The sequence below is a fragment of the Pezoporus flaviventris genome, unplaced genomic scaffold (assembly GCF_033815535.1).
Source record: "Pezoporus flaviventris isolate CSIRO_AGI_PZ_B2104156 unplaced genomic scaffold, CSIRO_AGI_Pfla_v1 ptg000025l, whole genome shotgun sequence".
NCBI classification, from domain to species: domain Eukaryota; kingdom Metazoa; phylum Chordata; class Aves; order Psittaciformes; family Psittacidae; genus Pezoporus; species Pezoporus flaviventris.
The window spans coordinates 6,295,176-6,314,328 of NW_026892573.1; the positions used below are offsets into that span (position 1 = coordinate 6,295,176).

Sequence of the window (19,153 nt, forward strand, 5' to 3'; positions counted from 1 at the left end):
GAAAAACCTAGGGCTGCAGAATTAGAGTGGTGTAAAGGTTAGGGTTTGTTTTAAAACTGGATGGCAGAATACCAATGCTATGCTACTTTAAAGAATGGAGAACACGTAAGTCCTATAAATTTAAGCAATTGTTCTAATTTAATGACAATAGCATTGAACATAGCTTTAAAAGCATGAGCTATTTGGCAGCACCTCCTTATCAAATATCAAACAAAGTAGTATGAATGTCAATATTTAATCTCCAACTCTAAGGATACTTATTAGTTTTTTAAATAATGCAATACCCTTGTCAGATAATTCCGGACCTCTGCCTCGACTTCTGCCAGTTCTATCACTTCTGCTCTCATTTCTGGAGTCACTTCTGGAATCATTCCTTGTTTCGGCCCGAGAGCTATCCTCTCTGCCATGCGATCTCCCGTAGCTGCGCAAGTCCTCCTGATACTGGTCATCCTTTTTATGGGCATCACGACTCTCTCTGTCTCTGTAGTCATGGGAATCCCGTGTGGAGCGCGAGTCTCTCTGATCACGACTATCTTTAGTATCTCTGCTATAATCCCTTGTATCTCTGGAGTCTCGAGTATCTCTGGATTCCCTCGTCTCCCTCCGATCTCTGTTGTCTCTTGTCTCCCTTCGATCTCTTCCATCACGGGACTCTCTGTCATCCCTGTGATCTCTGGAGGTACTCTGCTCCTGGTCATAATCACGATCATCTCTTGATTCTCTTTCTTTTTCTCTTTTTCCTCTAGCTTCTGTAAAATTATTATTTTTTTTTAAAAGTTATACATCAAATCAAAGCAAGCAAAAGTTAAGCACACAAATAATACTGTCAAAACACACTTCTGACATACAGCAACTCAAAACTAATATGTAAAAAGGAGAAGATCATGTTGAGTATTTACCTATACATTCAGTAAGCTCTAAAGATCTTTTTGTGAATTTGAATCTGTACTTTACAAATATTTACCTATTCAAAAGACAGTAAGTGTAATAAAAATAAACTTCAAATGTATTAGAGCAAACACACTTCAATACTTTTAAAGTAGGATCATTTTTTTCCTCCAATCATAGATTCAATTTTAATCCATACACATATATTTTCAGGAAATTTAAGCTATATTTAGACCACTTGCTTTTAAGGCCTCAGTGCCCTGCCAAAGCCTTTTTCTTTTTTAATTACATATTTATAATGTTACTGCTGCAGCATTACAACCACTCCAACAAAAAGCTGATATATGTACTCTTTGAAAGCTGTCTCTTGAGTGAAACAGCATGTTTGCTCATCACAAATTACTCAGACAGCTTTACAGATTTCCAGAGGGAATGACTGTTTCTTTGCACACACCTCACTTAATGTCAATTAAAAGGACAACAGAGCAATCAGTGAGGACTGGATTAGCATTGGGGAACCTCACAGAAAAGAGCAGTATTCACTCCCAAGTATCCTGATGTCATTCAGCTAATCCACTAGTACATGCCTGATACTAAGAGAAGCTCACTTACCTACTGACACCACCACGTCATCACACAAGAAACACCTAGACAAATGCCTACAGGATCTTTACAATTAGCTCAGCCTATATAAGGCAGTCCTTTGAGGAACACAGTCCCTGAAGACAGCACCACCAGCACAGGAACAATAACACAGCCCATATTTTCTTCACCCCCAAGCCACTGGGACAGATACCACAGCTTGACAATTAAGTTTCAAAATCCAATTTGCAAAGAAATAAAAATTATTCTGAAGTGTTATTTTTTATTCATACCATCCCGCCTTTCGTGGCGCCTGTCATGAGACTGTGAAGTCCGATCACGATCATGTCTTCCCTTCTCTCTTCCAGGAGATCTGTGTCTTGAAGGACTTCGCTTCCTCTGAGGAGAAGAGGAAGAATGTGGGGGATATGGAGAAGATGATCGCCTTGCAGGTGGGGAAGCTGTCCTTTGATAGGATGGAGAAGGAGTTCTTTTGCGGTGTGGGGAAGGAGAATGTCTTTGAACAGAAGAGCCTGACTGCGATGAAGAGGAGTGATGTCTGGAGGATATGGGAGAATGATGCTGACCTGATGGGGAAGCAGATCTGCAAATAAAGAGTTAGAACAGGCACACATGTAATAACCTGATTTGAAAAGTTTTTACTATGCCCTCCAAGAAGAGTGATTAAAACAATTTGTGTATTCTCTGCTCTTTGTCTGCTGAAAGTGCTCTTTCTATAAAACACCAACTAGTTTTCCCTTAAGGGTACCAAGAATACCCTTTCAAATTACGCTTTCTTTAAATGGCAATAGTTTATTTATCCAGGAACAAGCTGTTCAATCAAAATTATATTACACAACTACCTCCTGGGGGAAGGGAGAGAGGAGTCAGAAAAGAAAGTTATTTTCTCCCCCACTCCCAAACCAAGAACAATTTTTTTCTTCAATATATAATGCTTTCTGAAATTCATGGTAAAATTAGGCAGTTAACATTTTACACAGTGTTACCTAAGGGGAATTCTTTTTCTTTTGTTTCCAACAGCATTCAATTCTTTATAAAAGAATCAGTGTCACCTTCTTGTGCATTTTTAACTTCTTTCTTTTCTTATAAGCATTGCTCTTTAAACAATTTAGGCCTTGATCCAGAAAACCCATATACATGTCTACTTAAAGGTTTTAGCAAACATGAATATTTACGCAAACAAGGAAAATTCATAGCTAATAGGATAAGAAAATGCAGATAAAGCGTCTCTCACTTTCAGAATCCCTTCACTCAACTAAAAATCATTTACACAACAGTATTTCCTTGTAATACAAATTTCCTTGTAATACATTATCCATACAGAGTCTAATGTGGACACACATTTCAAACCCTTGAGCTCAGTAGTGAGGGTATTTTTCCCTTATCAGCATCAAAGTGATTTGCAAGTATGTTTTTACATGAAATATGCATTACCCTTAACTCCGACTCCCTTCTGCTTCACAAAATTCCAGAGATTCCAAAGAGAAAAGCAGGAGTCAGAAAAAACACACATGGAAAATCCATATTCAAAAATCCCACTTAAGTGGTTTAGTTCCCACTTTTGAACTTCCATACATAGTGTCGGTGACTTCAAATAAACATCCAGATCATCCAGATGAAGCTCTCAGTTTTGGGTGATTCACAAATGAGGGACTACTTTATCAAAGGCAGCAGTACTTCTGCAATCTTCTGCAACATCCCAGCCTTTAAAATGACAATTTGTATGTGACACTGTCACATACAGATGAAACAGACGGCCTGGAATTTGTAGCAAAATTTCCAAAGCACTCGAAGTAAAATTCTGCCAAGGTCAGAAATGGCTGACAGAATACAATATAATTCCATGACTTACCATCTTTAAACTAAGACTACATTTACTTTTCCCCATGAAACCATTATCATGAAACATGGGGTCACCAAAATTGGCTTGCATGGGAGGTTATCAATGGTTTGGAGACAAAACATTTAAAATATCCTTCCATGCTTCTAGAAAAAGGCCCATTTATCTTCCCTGCTTAATGTTCCTTTCCACACACTTGATACATCTGCACAGAACCCCCAAGCAGGTGCTAGTGAGTAAAATACAGAGTAGATTAGAAAAAAAAAAAAAAAAACAAAACCAAAAACATTGAGAAAAGGGTGCTGCAAAGGTATTTTTCAGTTTCCTTACTACTGCTGGCTGCAGGCAGAACAGGCTGCTTTACTCCCTTCCCTATACACAATTTAATTTAAAGAAAATGTCCATCAGTGACATCTAGATTAAAACAATACAACATTGTTCAGCTGAACTGAGTCACCACAGCAGCCAAAGAGCTTGCTTACAACTCTTAGAATTTCTGAATGGATGGGTGTATTTTGCTTGTTTTATCAGCATGCAGATACATATGACATCTGGTGTCTTCCTCCCACCCTTCAACAGAAGTGCTGAAAATAAGGATGCTTTCCTCTCCATTATACAAACATAGGACTGCAGTAGTATTTAGCAGTGCCATTCTAAACCTGAGCTTACAGACTCCTTCAGAACAAAATAAGAAGTCTCCTCCTTCCTCTTTAACGGGTGGTAAAAGATTTTTTTCCAAGGCCCCTAGAACTGGCAGGATGATCATTTCCCTGAAGCTTCCTGCAAAAAGGGTCTCTGAAATTGTCCTCGTACTGTACCATTTAGCCAATTGTGTTTGCTTTTCAGGAAAGATGTGTAGAGCCAGGATCTGTGTATCACCTTACTCATTTTGGAGCAGAGAAACTCTGCTCCTTCCTCATCTCCAAGATGGAAGACTTCTCACATTTTCTACTTTTTAAGAAAGGGGAAGGTGAGAAATAAAAAGTTCACAGGCTATGTCTCATATCGGACTTTTGAAGTTCCACCTGAAGCCAAAACATATGAGAGGGAGTGATAAATGGAAGCTTGCACCATGACTTGTATTCTTGACATCACAGGTATTCTCAGTGTAGTAACTTGGCAAAAAAAAAAAAAACACTCGAAATACTCAGAGTTCAGGTGTTTGAGGCACACACATATTCACAACATACACACAAATCAACAGAGGAAGTTTCTAAACTACAACTATTCCTGGAAACAAAACCCGTGCAATTGACCTCCCACCTGCGAGACGGTGAGAAGTTATGCTTGTGAGTGGCTGACTTGGCTGGAGCTCGGGAGGTTTGTCTTCGCCTTGAAGCAGGTGGTGAATACTCCCTGGAAGGGGAAGAATTACTGCCAGAATGATCTGCAGGACTTGGAGAACGCTTCTGTCTATGGGAGCTTTCAGAGGCATCCCTGGGAAACATAAACAGCAGCTTGTTTAACAGGTATAATATGGCATTACTACAACCCCAAGACAGAACCTGTGCTTACAAGATCAAGAACAATCTTACAGAAACATATATTCCACCCATAATTCTACATATGAGATTACCTTAATCTAGAAAAACTCAAGAATGCAAGACATGCACTGAATTTCTTGCTAATTACTAAACTGTAAAATACAAAACTAGAATACAGTAAATCCAAAATTGTATTCTCATACCCAGTATTTCATGTGTCCATGAAACAGAATTCCTATCCATGTAGAATTATCTTGCTACTCTATTAAAAAAAAATGTGTAATATCATAACTTTATTTAGGAAGCCTCAAGATCACAGGCATTTTCAAACACTAATCACAGTTGCAAATGAATCAAAGGCATCTGTCAGAACCCTCAACTATTTCACTTACTGTACATGATGAAGACTTGATGAATCTTTCCTAATTTTTATTATTTCGACAAAAAAAAAGACAAAAAAGCAGCACTGAAATAAAAAGCTGCAGTCCCCACAACAATACCTGATTATAGTACAATAATGAGCCAAGTACCCTCTTGATCCTTCCAGCACTACCTAGAATGTTCTTTTCTACTGCTTATGAACTCCTTCCAGCAATGGGAATGTACAAGCATGAGGGAAATAACATAGTCTAAACTAAGTGTGATATAATTTATTTAATCAATTAAAAATACACACCTACTGGTCTTCCACTCCTTTGTTATGCCAGATACAAAGTAAACATGAACATGTAACCCATTTTCATCAAGAGAATACATGACTTAAAAATGCAGATTTTGTATTTTTCAACTTAAATGGACACATATGCTTCAGAAAGTAAGTCATATTAGTCCACCATTTTATATATATACACACACATATGTATATATGTGCAAAAGCAAAGTAATTCTAAAATCACAGTACTCTTTGACTACTTCAGAAACACTTTTAACCTACTGAATATTATGTAGAGTTTAAACCTTCAAGTGCCAAATTAGAAAGATAATAGTGCTTTAAGATTTCAGAAGAGCAGGCAAGAGACAAGTGAATACTTTGATAAAGATTTTGGCAAATTAATTGCTCCACTGGTGGAAGTCCAATTCCTGAGAAGTAATGGATCTTTCAAATGGGTATTTTACAAACTTACTAAGTTATATAATTAAAACCTACCAATTTGTTAATTAGTCCATCAATACATCTATATAGCACACTTAAAATATTTAATGAGTACCAAAGAGGTTGTTGGCAAAGTATAAATCCCTTAATATTCAGTGTTCTATGAAAGATAACTTTATAAGCAAGGTTACATTAATGTTAAAAGCTACTAATGCAACATAACTTACCTCTGCTTCTCTTTTTTCTCCTTATGCCTTTCAAAGTCACGGCCTCTTTCTTTCACCTCCCTTGTCTTTTCTTCTGAACGCTCTTTTGCTTTATGTTTTTCTTTGTGTTTCTTCCCCAGGGGAGTTTCCTCTTGTACTGGAGGAGGAGGACTAGGGGTACGGGGGCCTTTCTTTTTACTCTGGTTACTTTTAGAACTCCTATAGACAGATTAACAGGGGGAAGAAAAATGAAGGACTGCCAACTACTTCAAACAATGATTTCTCAGATGCTGGCAGGAAAGTTATAATGTAAAGGGCCTTGAGGCTTTTAGGATGGGATTCACCACTCCATTAGTGTTCAATAACTCTACGCGACTGTAGATGGTAAAAATTCACATTGAGCTCTTCCACTTATAACCTTTATTTCTGAAGCAAGGGAACAAAAATGGGAATTGCTCCTGTTCAGACAGAACCAGTTTTCAAAGTTAAAATGCCCTTGCATGAACTGCACACATCAGAGAACAAGAATTCAATGAAGCATCTTGTCTGTTTAGACTCCCACGTCTGCAATGCAAAACCCTAATCACATACACAAAATGACCTATCCACTCATGTCTTGAATTTAACGTTAACTACCTGACACAGGATAAAGAATATTTTTGACTATGCATCCCATGATATGAAATGGTATATATTTTTTCATATAAACTACCACTGACATAAACCCTATGAACTAGATACTACTGCATAGTGAATGCCAGCAGCATACTACCCCATGCTGTACATTCTCATGGCAGAAATAACATTGTTTTGTCCCTGTTTTAAAGGGAATTTTTGCTTAGCAAATACAGATGTGTCTGCTTACTCTGCTACTGTAATTTCTTTCTTATCTAAGTGCTGTAGTCATTCAAAAGGTCCTGCAGCCAGCAATCACTTAGAAACAGGTTTTTGGAGATTGACTTTTCATGGCAAGGTACCCAGTACAAACTTCCTGTGATTTTCACATACCTTGTCTTTGCGTTTTCCCCCCCCTTCACATCCCCCACCTCCTTTCCCCTCCTGAATTCTGAAAAATTTCCTGCCATGTCAATATGTCAAACATTATTTCTTGAACAGCAATATGCAATACCAACAGAATGTGCAGGTAGTCAAATTACAAAAGTTTCACTTCAGTCTAGAAAAGCTACTTCACAGGCTGCAGTGTCTCAAAATAAAACTGCTTTCCCACTTTTTTAATGGTTTATATTTCCTCATCACCTCTCAGAGATTCTGGACATTCAGAGAGAAAAGGTTTGCTTGTAAACCATGAAATTAATCAACTGGCAGCCATATTAATGTAACAGTTTTCTGCATAAGATGATTCACAATGCACTATTTAGACAACTTCACCTGAGGTTACAGAATCAAAAGTGCTGAAAGCAAGGATAATGAAACCCATATTATTTATGAAAAGCCAAGTAATAAAAAATTAGCGTGGTTCTCTCACTTTTCTCGCAAGATGCATTTACATACTGACCTCTGCTGATCCAGGAGTGGGGAAGATACGGTAGATGTTTTCTTCTCTTTCTTACTAGCTGAAGATGATTTGGGACTGGATCTTCGTTTTGGAGATTTGCTAGACTTTCTTGGTGATGGTGATGGCGATAATTTAGATCTAACCACCTCTGGAGAAATCTTGAGGAAAAGAATATATTAACTGATACTGATGCTCAAGAGCTTGACTGTATGGGTCAAATACATAAATTCAGTAATAGCCTGCATCTGAGATCTTAACCATGTACACATCTACCTCAAATAAACTAACTATCATTTTCAGAGAACATCATAAAAGGAAGATGACAGGAAACGGATGGGTGCAGATAAGATGATGCACTCTGTAATACATCACAAAAACTATAACTCAAAGTTTAAAATCAATATGTGCCCAGTGAGCATTCAAGTTTGCCCTACTCATTTAATAGCAGACTTCATAAAGCAGAACACTTGGTTATGGTGCTGGATGATTGACCAGATTCTCACAAATAACATCCAAGTCCCATACTTAGATACACATGCACCAGTTATTTACTACTATGTAATACAATAGTGCATTTGTAGCCGAGGAAGCTTAAGTTTTCCAGGAAACAATTAGAAGGCTATGAAGTGGCTCCTGAATTTTTATTTTTAATTTCACATTGACATAATACAAACCTCTTTTTTAATGACTATATCCTCTCGTTTCTCCATATTTTCCTGCTCCAATTTCATGAGTTCTCTCTGAATCTTTTGGCGCTTCATTTCCAAAGACAGCTCATGATCATAATCATAATTAACATCTCCATTATCAGAGTCTTTATTAAAAAACGAAAAAGGTAAACAGATTAGTAAACAATTACATATGAAATAATAATATTTAGCATACTGGATGCAACACATAAATATTTCAGTGACTTTTAAGCACTGCATGAATGGATCAATGAAGCTAAGCCAAATCTCTTTAATTATGTGTGTAAACTTGAAAAAACTCCAGTTAGTTCCACAGAAACTGCAGTTAAGTTTTTAAACTCCATTAACAAAAACACCTTAACTTCTTTCAGAGACTTACATCAATTAAGCTTAGGTAGGAAGGAAAACTCAGTAAACCATTTATTTATATTTAAATAACAAAAAGGAGTATATCTTCATGAAATCCAAAAATATGTAGAGCACTACTTAACTGGGAAATCTCATATGAAACAGATCTAAGTACTGAAGCATGTTACTAGAGGGCTTCGTGTAATAGAGTATCTCGCAAATGAATTGATACACTTACTTATATATACAAATTGAATTTAAAAAGTCTGCATAACCTCTCTCACTGGATTAATGCACAAGAGTTTATTTCTGTTTTAAAACATTATTACTGTTTGATTTTCGTATCAGAAAAGATGCAATTTCTCTCACTTTTTCATTAAGTCATGGCTAGTTAATATCATATGTTTCAAGCTTTGCAACTGAAATCTTACTGAAAATTAAAGCAATTTACTCACTCTGTTTGCATTTCTTATTATAAGGCTATTTAAGTTTAATGTTCAAAAAGCACTTCAGGAAAATAACTGTCAGAGAAAAGATTACTTCATTAAGAAGTTATTAGCTTTCACTCCCCCTCCTACACACAGGAACTATATAAAAGGTTCTGCAATAACTGAACTCGGTCTACAAATGCCCTTTATGTGCCAAGAATGCATGGGAACAGCTTATAGAGAGGTGCAGTTCCTAACAGCATAGGTTCTTTCCCAGTCCATCTACCTGCTTATACAGCACTCAGTAGAACTCCACAGATAGTAATTCTACTTCAGCCATAGAGCTACAATCAACATTATTTTGATAAAGCATAGTTTTCAAGATGAAAGCCTCAATTTGAGGAACTTCAGACATTCATACTATGTATTTATATAAAACTTGAGGGTTCTATGTTCCAAAGTGTTTTGACTTAAGATTCTACTTCCATGTATACATGTCATAGGCCTCTGTTTCTTAAATCATGCTGAAAAGAAAATTTAGAAAGGAGTGAAAAAATATCACAGTTTCCATTCATGTACTGTGACATGCAAAACAATATTTGCAACACTTACCTCACATGCTAAAGTCACCTACTTAATGAAATTTACAGAGGAGCTTCATCCCAAAACCAACCTGTAGTATACTTTATTGCAAATACCTTCACTGTATCTGAATTCACTTAGAATGGATCAGGATTCTCATCCTCAATTGCAGTATTGTAACTACTTCGGAAGCACTGATACAAAACTACACAAACACTACAGTTCATTAGAATCAGTCATAATTTCACTGTCAGGTGAGCTTGGTCTCTAACAGAAGTGAAACTCAGGAGAAAATAGACAGTCTTTTCCTCAAGGGGACACGTATTATAAACAAAGACAACAAAATCAGCTTTTAACCACTAAACTAAACAAAAAAGCCCACATAAACAAAAATGAGTACAGAAGGTAATGCAAGACTCCTACCACTCCTGGAGCGTTTTCAGAGTGCTACCTTCAGCTGCTGAGCTGTTGTTATACTCATCCAACGACGCCCTTGTTAATGAGACAGCCTATACCACTACAAATTATGCAACAAAACCCTGCTGACTTAATTCTAAGGAGTTATTCTCTCTCCTCAGACTGCTCAATTCTGAAATTACTTTGGATGTAACTTGGATTCAACTAGTGATCTAAATGTGAAAGGTTCCACTATAGAGTAGACTATGGCCAAGTTTCTTGGTGTCTGAGGAGCCTTTAAAAGGGAAAAAATGCATTTGTTTTTAAAATAAGTTGGTTTTAGCACTGTAGCAGTCCAACTACAAAGCAAAGACTGCTTCTTTACTCACCTCCAAAACTAAAAATTAATGGCTACTGCATAAAAGTATTCTGTTTAGAGACCAAATCTTCAAACATTCTACTTTACATACAGTCCAGTAATCCTGTAATTCACTGAGCTGTAGAGGGACCATTGGTTTCATTACACTTACCTTCTCTATTTGTTTCCCAATCCCCATTTTCCTCTTCACTTTCTGGTGTTCTCTCCTTTGTAATTTTGATATCTTCTTTTTCCCTGTGTCTTCCTCGTGAAGACTCTTTCTATAGGGGGAAAAATGCTTCATTAGAGTAAACATTTTTATTTTAAAAGAAGACTGAAGAAGGCACATTTTACATGGCATTTTGGCCGTTTCTTTTTTATAGTTCAAAAAGTATTTCTCCCTTTAGCCTGCTGAACAAATACCTTCTTAAATAAGCAGAGACTCCACAGGCAACATGATCGAATGCAATTTCAAATAATCAGTGTGCAAACAGCAGATGGGGAAAAGAGAAGAAAGGTTTCATAAACTAAGAAGGTTTAGGGGCAGGGCAAGAAACAAGCATGTATCAGAGAACAAAGTTTAAAACAGGAACTGAAAGAACAGATCAGGTTCTAGAGCCGATAGCTTAACAAACATTGGAAGAGTATAATTTTGCCAGCTTGAGTGAGAGTTCTCAGCTATAAATAAGAATACTTATATGCAAGGCAGATAAGCCTCAGAAGCTGAACCATTTAACTCTCCACAGGATAAAGAATTTGGGGAAACAATAAAATAAACAATAAAAAACCCAGAGACCCTTGGCTGGCAGAAGGAAGGGACGGGGGGGAAAGGCTAAAGCAACACATTGGAATCAAGTTTTGTTGATAACTTTATATTTGAACTTTCACTGGCCCTGAGCTATTACACAAGTCTAACTACTGCAGCAGCACCAGTTTGCATGGGGCAGATGGTCCTGTGGACTCCTAAGGAAGCCAAAGACTGTTCTTATAGGAAAGAAATTTTATAAGGTAACTGAACCCATGCTGTTTTTTCTCCCCAGCTAAATTCCAGTAGTAATTGATACGTAGTTACATCACTGCCGCTGCTGAAGGGACATTCCTTAAATAATCTACCTGGGATCAAGTGGAGCATAGGACAAAGTTTTTTCACTATTTGAAAAAAAAACAAAACCAAAAACCCAATGGAAAAGAACATTCAAGCTTAGAAGTATCTCAGGTTAATTTACTAAGTAGGAAACCAGAAAGAGCAAATAATGAAAGTCTGTTCCATATCCCTTTTGTTCTCACCTCCCATAGTGCCTTCTTTTGCCTTTTGGGGATTCTTCAGTGTTGATACGTAGAAACCTTTGCTTTTATACCAAGAGAAGGAGATGCCTGAGAATTTTGCTAGCTATTTCTTACTGGGACTTTGATTTTTACTTAATTTCAATCCTTAACATCACCTTAGAAATACAGTAAGGAAATAACATAAGCTTCTAGATAGTCACTCCCAAGTAAGTAAAATTCAACTATTCCTTTTTACTCACTAAATGTTAAAATCTTATCCCTAGCTTAATGATATGATGACAGAACAAGTACTGTTTTTATTTTACCTAGTGAACTAAACCAGATGCTTCAGCACACAGTTATTCTCAAGCCTCTCATCTTTATGCATTCAGTGTACCATATTCAAAGGCTCAGAAGCGACCAGTCGCTATGGAACACAAAGGAGTTTCACAGTAAAGAACTAATTTGTGTCATATTTAATTTAAAGCAGCTTGTAGAATATGGGGAAAAAAAGGTGGGGGGAAGGGAAAAAGAGGTTTCTCCATTTCATGACAGGATCTCTAAAATGATGCACAAGATGGTAACCTGTCAAGTCATGTTGGCTACTGACATCACCTAAGCCATCACCACAAGATGTACTAAAGACATTTCAGTCTAAGAGCAAGAATTGTACTATACAAAGCAAGTTACATTAAAAGAAAATTCCTCTACTGACATTTGAAAACCCTAACTTCATCAACAAGACTGCCCTGAAACCACTCTATCTTCTTAGAGTAACTTAACATTTCTAGACTGCCCTCCTTGAAAGACTGCATCTGTTGTATTAAACTGTGTACTTCTACTCTATACTCCAACTCCTACAATATAAACAAACAATAAACAATTTCTGAAATACAAACACTAGTTTCTATTAGTCCAACACTACTTCTTACTAGCAAACTGAAATACATATTTTATACTACACAATACTACACAACCTGTGTAGTATTGCTTACATCTCCAAGCTCACAATCAAACACAAGCGTCTAGAAACAACCTGTATTTTCTCCTTTCAGTGGAGTGGTTCAGTAGTGGCACAATTATACTTCTACAGAAGAACTGAGAGCAAAAACATCTATGAAAGAAATTTTATTGAATTACTGAATATAGGGGAAAGGAATAGACAATTTTTAGGCAAGCATGCTATTTTACAAGTCTGGACAACTTGATCCAAGCCCATTTATACACTAAATGACTTCAGTTTATTTGCCAGGAGAAAGATTCTGGTAACACTGCATCTTGAAAAAACAAATCTCAGTTTAGAAATTGAGTATTTATTCCTGGGGTCACAAATCAAGAATTTCAACTATGATGGTTAGAAGACATATTTGAATTTTCTCACTGCAAAAATCTTCAAGGTATTCCTTCCATTGTACTTGTTCCACTTACAACATATTTAATTCCCTCATACTATCGGAAATATTTCCTTCATATAGACCTGCTTGTACTTCACGGATTTTTTTTTGTCTCTCCCTTAATAAGCCAAGAATAAAGTAAGTCAAGCTCCAAAGGCCAGCAGAATGTCTTTGACTTGTACTTGAAGACGCTATATCAAATTTAACCACACTCATGAACTATTTTTCTGCAGACTCTGAAAAAATCCCATTTACTAGGCAGGAAATAATAACCTTTCACAATAATATATTTATTAAAAAAAAAAAAAAAAAGAAGAAATTGCGGATTGTCCTAAGAGTAAACAAGTTAGTAGACCTTATCTTGCTGTTCTCAAGTATGTGCTCAGTTACACTATTTACATGTGTTAGATGATTACAGTTTAATTAATCGGTTAATTTGACATTCAGAAGAAATGCTACTTAGGAAAAAAAAATAAATAAAACAAAAAAACCATGACATTATGGCTGAATTCTGTGAGATTTTATTTAACTTAACATCTACTTAAGTTGAAGTTCCACACCCCGTAAGATATGATCAGCACCCTACAGCACAAGACTTGATGACTACTTGAATGAATTTCCCACCACAGCCAGAGGAGTCTGACCAAGCACAGAAGGACTCATCCAGTTGGCAAAACATACTTCTAGCCAAGCAGTATTATTTTACCAACACCAGCAGAGAGAATATTTATAAGACTCTTACAAGGCAGAAACTTCAGTTTCAGCCTTATCAGCACATGTAGACGAAGCAGAAATATAAACTAATTCAAAAGCACAGATTCCTTAAAATCTAAAATAAGCTATCAAGTATTACAGATAGAATCTTTTAGGCAAGCACAGTACTATTTTGCTCTAGGTATAATACCTCTATAGTGTAAACTACTACCACACTACGCAAATGTACACGAAAACGAATCTGAAGTTTCCCTGAAATTAACAGGTACTGTTTCCATTTCAGACATGGAAGACAATGCTGACTTCCATTTCTAGTAGAGATATTCAAAAGCCATACTGATAAAGAGCACAGATACAAAACAGGTTAATATGCAATCCCTACAAAAAACCTTTCCTAAATGTACATTAAGTTCTTCCAACTATTTCTCCCAAATCACACACACGTCCCAGATAACACTTTAGCTAATACTTCATATACTCCAATGTAGCTGTCTTCATAATACAGAGAAAATTTCAACATAAAAATTTCCAACTAAATACAGTAGCAGCATGAACCTACTCTATCTGTATCGTAATTGATACACTACAGACAGTGCTGAAATAATTCTGAGCACAGAAATACAGAAACAACCAAGTTCAATGTAGTTGTCCACGTAACGCAGCATATTGTCTCTGAAAATAACAGTACAAGACATGAAGATATAAGGAATATATTCTATAATCTATCCTTACAGGAAGTTTCGTCCTAAATACACACAGATTGTGCTAGTTATCTTATGTCTCCAAAGAAAAGAAATGCCTTCTAAGATGATTTTATACTAGTTATATTGTCTCAACTTTTTGTGGAACCTATTCAGGTTTTTTAATGTATCTTCTGGCAATCAGGTAGAATTGTCATATATAACATAAACAGCATTTACCCTCATCATTTAAAATTTGCCACTCTTTCTACTGGGATAAAGTATGAACATGACGCATCTAATTTACATTATCTCAACCATACATTACATACATTCGCCACATGCTCTTTTTTTCTCCAGTCTCTCACTTCCTTGCCCACTTCAAAAATACTTCGTATTTTCTTGCATACAGGTGATCATAACCAAACACCATTTCAAATAAAACTGGACCATGAATTTCTACAACATAATATTGATCATTTTCTATTCCATTTTTATATACGAGTGTTTGCTTCTGCAACTGTGACTGCATTTTGAACAGATAGTTTTATTGAGCTGTCCACAATAACTTCTTTTTCTACTGGATGGCTTCAGTTACTTTTCAAATATTCATTCATGATTCTTTGTTTTAAATACATTCTTAATTGTGCATTACCTTGCACTTGCCAACATCAAGTTTCACCTTTCATTGTACTGATAAAAACTATCTTTCCCCAATCTCTGTGGCATTCCTCAGACTTTAGTAATCTCAACTGTTTTCATATCTTCTGTAAAGTTTGACATTAGGGATAGCCAACATTTTTTTCACATTCTTAAAAAGTTATAGCTCTTTAGATGAAGCACCATAACATCCTCTGTAACTTTATCATTTGAAATTAATCTAAAATTTTCCCCTTAGCTAGCTTCTAAACCTGACAATATTATACCTGCCATTCTTCGACTATCTAATATGCCTCAAAGCCTTGTTTCAAAAGAAGCTATTTAAGGTTTCACCTGTATCAAACAGTTCTTTCTTAACCCCTATGCTCTGTTAAAGTTTCATGCTAGTAGACTGGCGAAGCACAAATTCTGCCTGCAGGAACAGTGCTGCCCTTTCAAAAAAAAAAAAAAAAAAAAAAAAAATACAATTAGGAAACTTTTTATGGAACAAGCTACTTTTCATTATTTCAAAACAAAGTTAAGATTTTTTATCCAGCTCCTCTTGTTATTCCAAAAGCTTTAGTAAGAGATGGAAACATCAGATATTAGATCTCCACCATAGTAGCAGCTCTAATGATGGAGCAAGATTTTTGTTAGCAGTTCAGTCAGTTCAGTCTTCTGTTCCTTTAGATATCCTGGTTCTTTGCAATGCAACTCTTGATGACTGTCCCTCTTCATCTATTGTTCCAGAAAATTTTCTTTGGATATCCCACATTTGAAAGTTGCCTCCATGTAAATAGTATAAAAGCTCAGTGGTCTCCTCAGCCTTCTGTTTTATGAGATTGAAGCAGAGTAAATTTTTTTTCCTCTGCAGTGTGCTTACCCTGTAATTCTTGGGTACTTTAACAGACCCGCTAAATCTATGATGCTTTTTGATTCCTGCTTCAAGTTCATCTTTATTTGGGTCTTAGTTGTTTAAAAGTATTTTATTATTACATTAATAGAACACTATAAAAGCATGAATTCTTACCAAAAGTAAGAATTACATCAGAGTTGTACAGTTGTCAGTTGGACAGAAGAAGTTACGATAAATTTTTAATAACGGTTGGACAAAAACACTTCTCCCACCAACCATGTACTCAATAACTGAACAGTTTATTCAAACTATTAGAAAAATAAAAGAAACACATTCAAGTAAAAGAGTAAAAAGATCAAAAGTTTACATAAATTAACAGCAACTGAAAACATGATTGAAAGGTAAGCCATTCTCTTAATTTAATGATAGCAGCTGCTGTTGATTTCTTTATACCTGGCATAAAAATTCATTTTATACAGCAAGCAGGAACAGACCAAGAGGAAATAAAAACAGAATGCTGTTAATATCTGCAGAAGCAAACCTGAGTTTTCACAGATAAAAATTTTTAGTTGTTATTCATATGAAAATGGTCTTAAAAAACATGATGCAGGAATACACTGGTGCTATTGTTACATGGGTTCAGGGTCACACTACCAACTCTGCCCCTATCCATTTGTAACATCAGGAACAGATAATACGATTTAAAAAAAAGTAAGTTCTGATATTTCAGGGGTATAGGGCTGCAGAAAGATAAGAAAATGAGAATGATAATGGATGAATTTTTGCAAAATCCAAAAAATGAGCAGTTGGGATGGCTGATCAGTCTGTGAGGAGGAAGGTAAAATGAACCAGCACAACAGTAACTGTGTGGTCTCATCAAAAGCAAATTTGGAAAAACTGGAGTCAGAATGCATGTGAACAATGGATATGAGTAAGTGCTGGGGGGAAAAACAGTGGATGATTGGAACATCAGTTAATACACTTCCTTGGTAATAACCAGAGTCTGCAATGTTATTAAATAATAAATATCAGTATCCATAATAATTTTAGTCTGTGGGGTTTGCAAAATCTTTGGGCACCACAAGACCAGAAAGTGCTATAAAATTGCAATATAATACAATTGTTAAGACACTTCATAATAAAATATGCCACATGCTATGTACAAACCGATCAGTTCATTAAAACATTTTAAATATTACAAGTCACCATGATCAGGCTTCTAGGACACATTGCCCAATTGCTACTGAGGGATTCTGGAGTTCTGCAAACTCCATTCTTACCCTAACAGGAGAGGACGATTCCTCTGTACTTCGCTTCTGTGGCTCTGCTTCAACATCTTGACGTTTGTTCTTCATTCTTTCCCGAAGATCTCCAGTGGGTCTTTCCGGTGACCTGTTTAATACAGAAACATAATATAACCAGTTCTGTGGGACTATTTCTAAACAAATACAAGCTATTACTTTTTTTTTTTATTTAGCATATACATAAAGAAGCTAAACCTCCCACCCAGAAGTGAAATAGATGAATAAAAAAAAAATACTTTGTTCTAATGTGCTTAAGCATTCTAAAAAAACAACCCTTTCAGAACATGAAGGAAGACTTGACTCTAAGAAGAAAAATTACTTGTACATGTGTATGACATGACTTGGTTACTACTCCAGATCAGCTTCAGATCTTACCCAGAATAAATCTTTTTCTGACCATCACTGTGTTCCACAATCACTCTTACCAAGTCTTTAAGATATCTTTAGCCTTCTCCATATTCTAAGCTGCACCATTTTAATATATATCTTTTATATATATATATATGTGTGTGTATATATATATAAAAACGACAATTAATGCAGAGTCAAATTACTTTAGACTAGCAACGACAGTCACACAGAAGCACACCTCTGAATACAGATGAAGCCTGCAAGTGGAGACAACAGGACCTAAGTGGCATCCTCTCACAGCCTTAGCGAGACTGCCACAGAAAAAACCCTGTTGCAAGACCATGCACCAGAAACTTACTCCTGGAGGTCTCCTCTATTTTCCATTTTGCAGTTACTTCATTACAAAATATTGGATGAACTCTAGCAGTCATGTAACATTAACATATATTTTCTGTAAAAAGGTATTATGGGAAGGGAAGGGGAACATCCTATCCTACCACATCTATGTAATTTTGTCACCTTAGTATGTATTCACAAGTTCTTTATCCCTTATGAGTTTAAAGATAACAACCTTTGCATTCAAACAAGTTCCTACGCAAAGGGGATGGATATAAGAGCTGCTTCATATGATCTTTCAGTTCAAGAAAACAAATTTTCTCTTCATATAAAACTGGACTGATACTGAGTTTGTACTTCCAGGATGGCTGTCAGCTGTTAACTACAGATTCTCCCATGAAATAGATGTATGACAGTGCTGGATCTGTACCTATCAGTTTACACTAAAGAATCACAAAGAGATAATTGATACTGCCTTAGTTGATCAGAAGTTATATGTACTATTTGAATAAGGAAGTCTGCACTTGTTTTTCAGACTGAATTAGGGTTTCCATTTAGAAAGTGTCATTTTTCCCACTCTTCCTCTGTCACATAAGTACATCATAAACTGTCTTTCACAGTTTGTGCATACAAAAATCTAAATTAATGATTTCATTTTCAACCTGTGCATATTTGAAAAACAGTAATTGGTTTCCACTTCGTCTTTTGCAATGTTGCCAACATTTAATTCTTTAAATTGTGCCATAAGGTTAAGTGTTTTAGGATCCAAGAAGAAAAAGACCAGCGACTGCTCTCATTTTAAATACATTTAATTCTTCATGAAGTTTTAAATACAGGTCAATCTAGATTGGAGGAAAGGTACAAAATGGTAGCATGCTACTTCCTTCAGCACTAAGGATCAAATAATATCCAGCATACAAATATAAACAAGTTATCTTCTTTGCATCTTTAAAGCATCTGACTTTAGAAAAGGTATTAAATTAGCAAAGGTATTCAAGCTTATTTTATTTCCCCTCACCCATCTTAGAAAGATAATTCCTTTGCATTATTGAAACACTATGAAGCATTCCAACCATCAGCTACCTCAACAAATAAACTGTCTTCAAACATTATACTGGCAATATATGCCTTAATTTTTAATAATACTTAGCTATGGCAGAAAGGATTTGAATTTGTGAAAGT

At 35.9% G+C, this 19,153-nt stretch overlaps 1 protein-coding gene across 3 annotated transcripts in view; it reads right to left on the reverse strand.

Moving 5' to 3' along the window:
* The window catches only part of ZC3H13 (zinc finger CCCH-type containing 13), a 46,708-nt gene that overhangs the window by 17,240 nt on the left and 10,315 nt on the right, over window positions 1-19,153 (reverse strand). For all 3 annotated transcript variants that reach the window (XM_061457342.1, XM_061457343.1, XM_061457341.1), the window contains exons 4-11: window positions 17,261-17,372; window positions 10,604-10,712; window positions 8,305-8,444; window positions 7,631-7,788; window positions 6,136-6,333; window positions 4,595-4,768; window positions 1,764-2,074; window positions 285-749 (exon numbers count right to left, since the gene is read on the reverse strand). In XM_061457342.1, coding sequence (XP_061313326.1) covers window positions 285-749; window positions 1,764-2,074; window positions 4,595-4,768; window positions 6,136-6,333; window positions 7,631-7,788; window positions 8,305-8,444; window positions 10,604-10,712; window positions 17,261-17,372 — 1,667 coding nt within the window. The remainder of the gene's footprint in view (window positions 1-284; window positions 750-1,763; window positions 2,075-4,594; window positions 4,769-6,135; window positions 6,334-7,630; window positions 7,789-8,304; window positions 8,445-10,603; window positions 10,713-17,260; window positions 17,373-19,153) is intronic.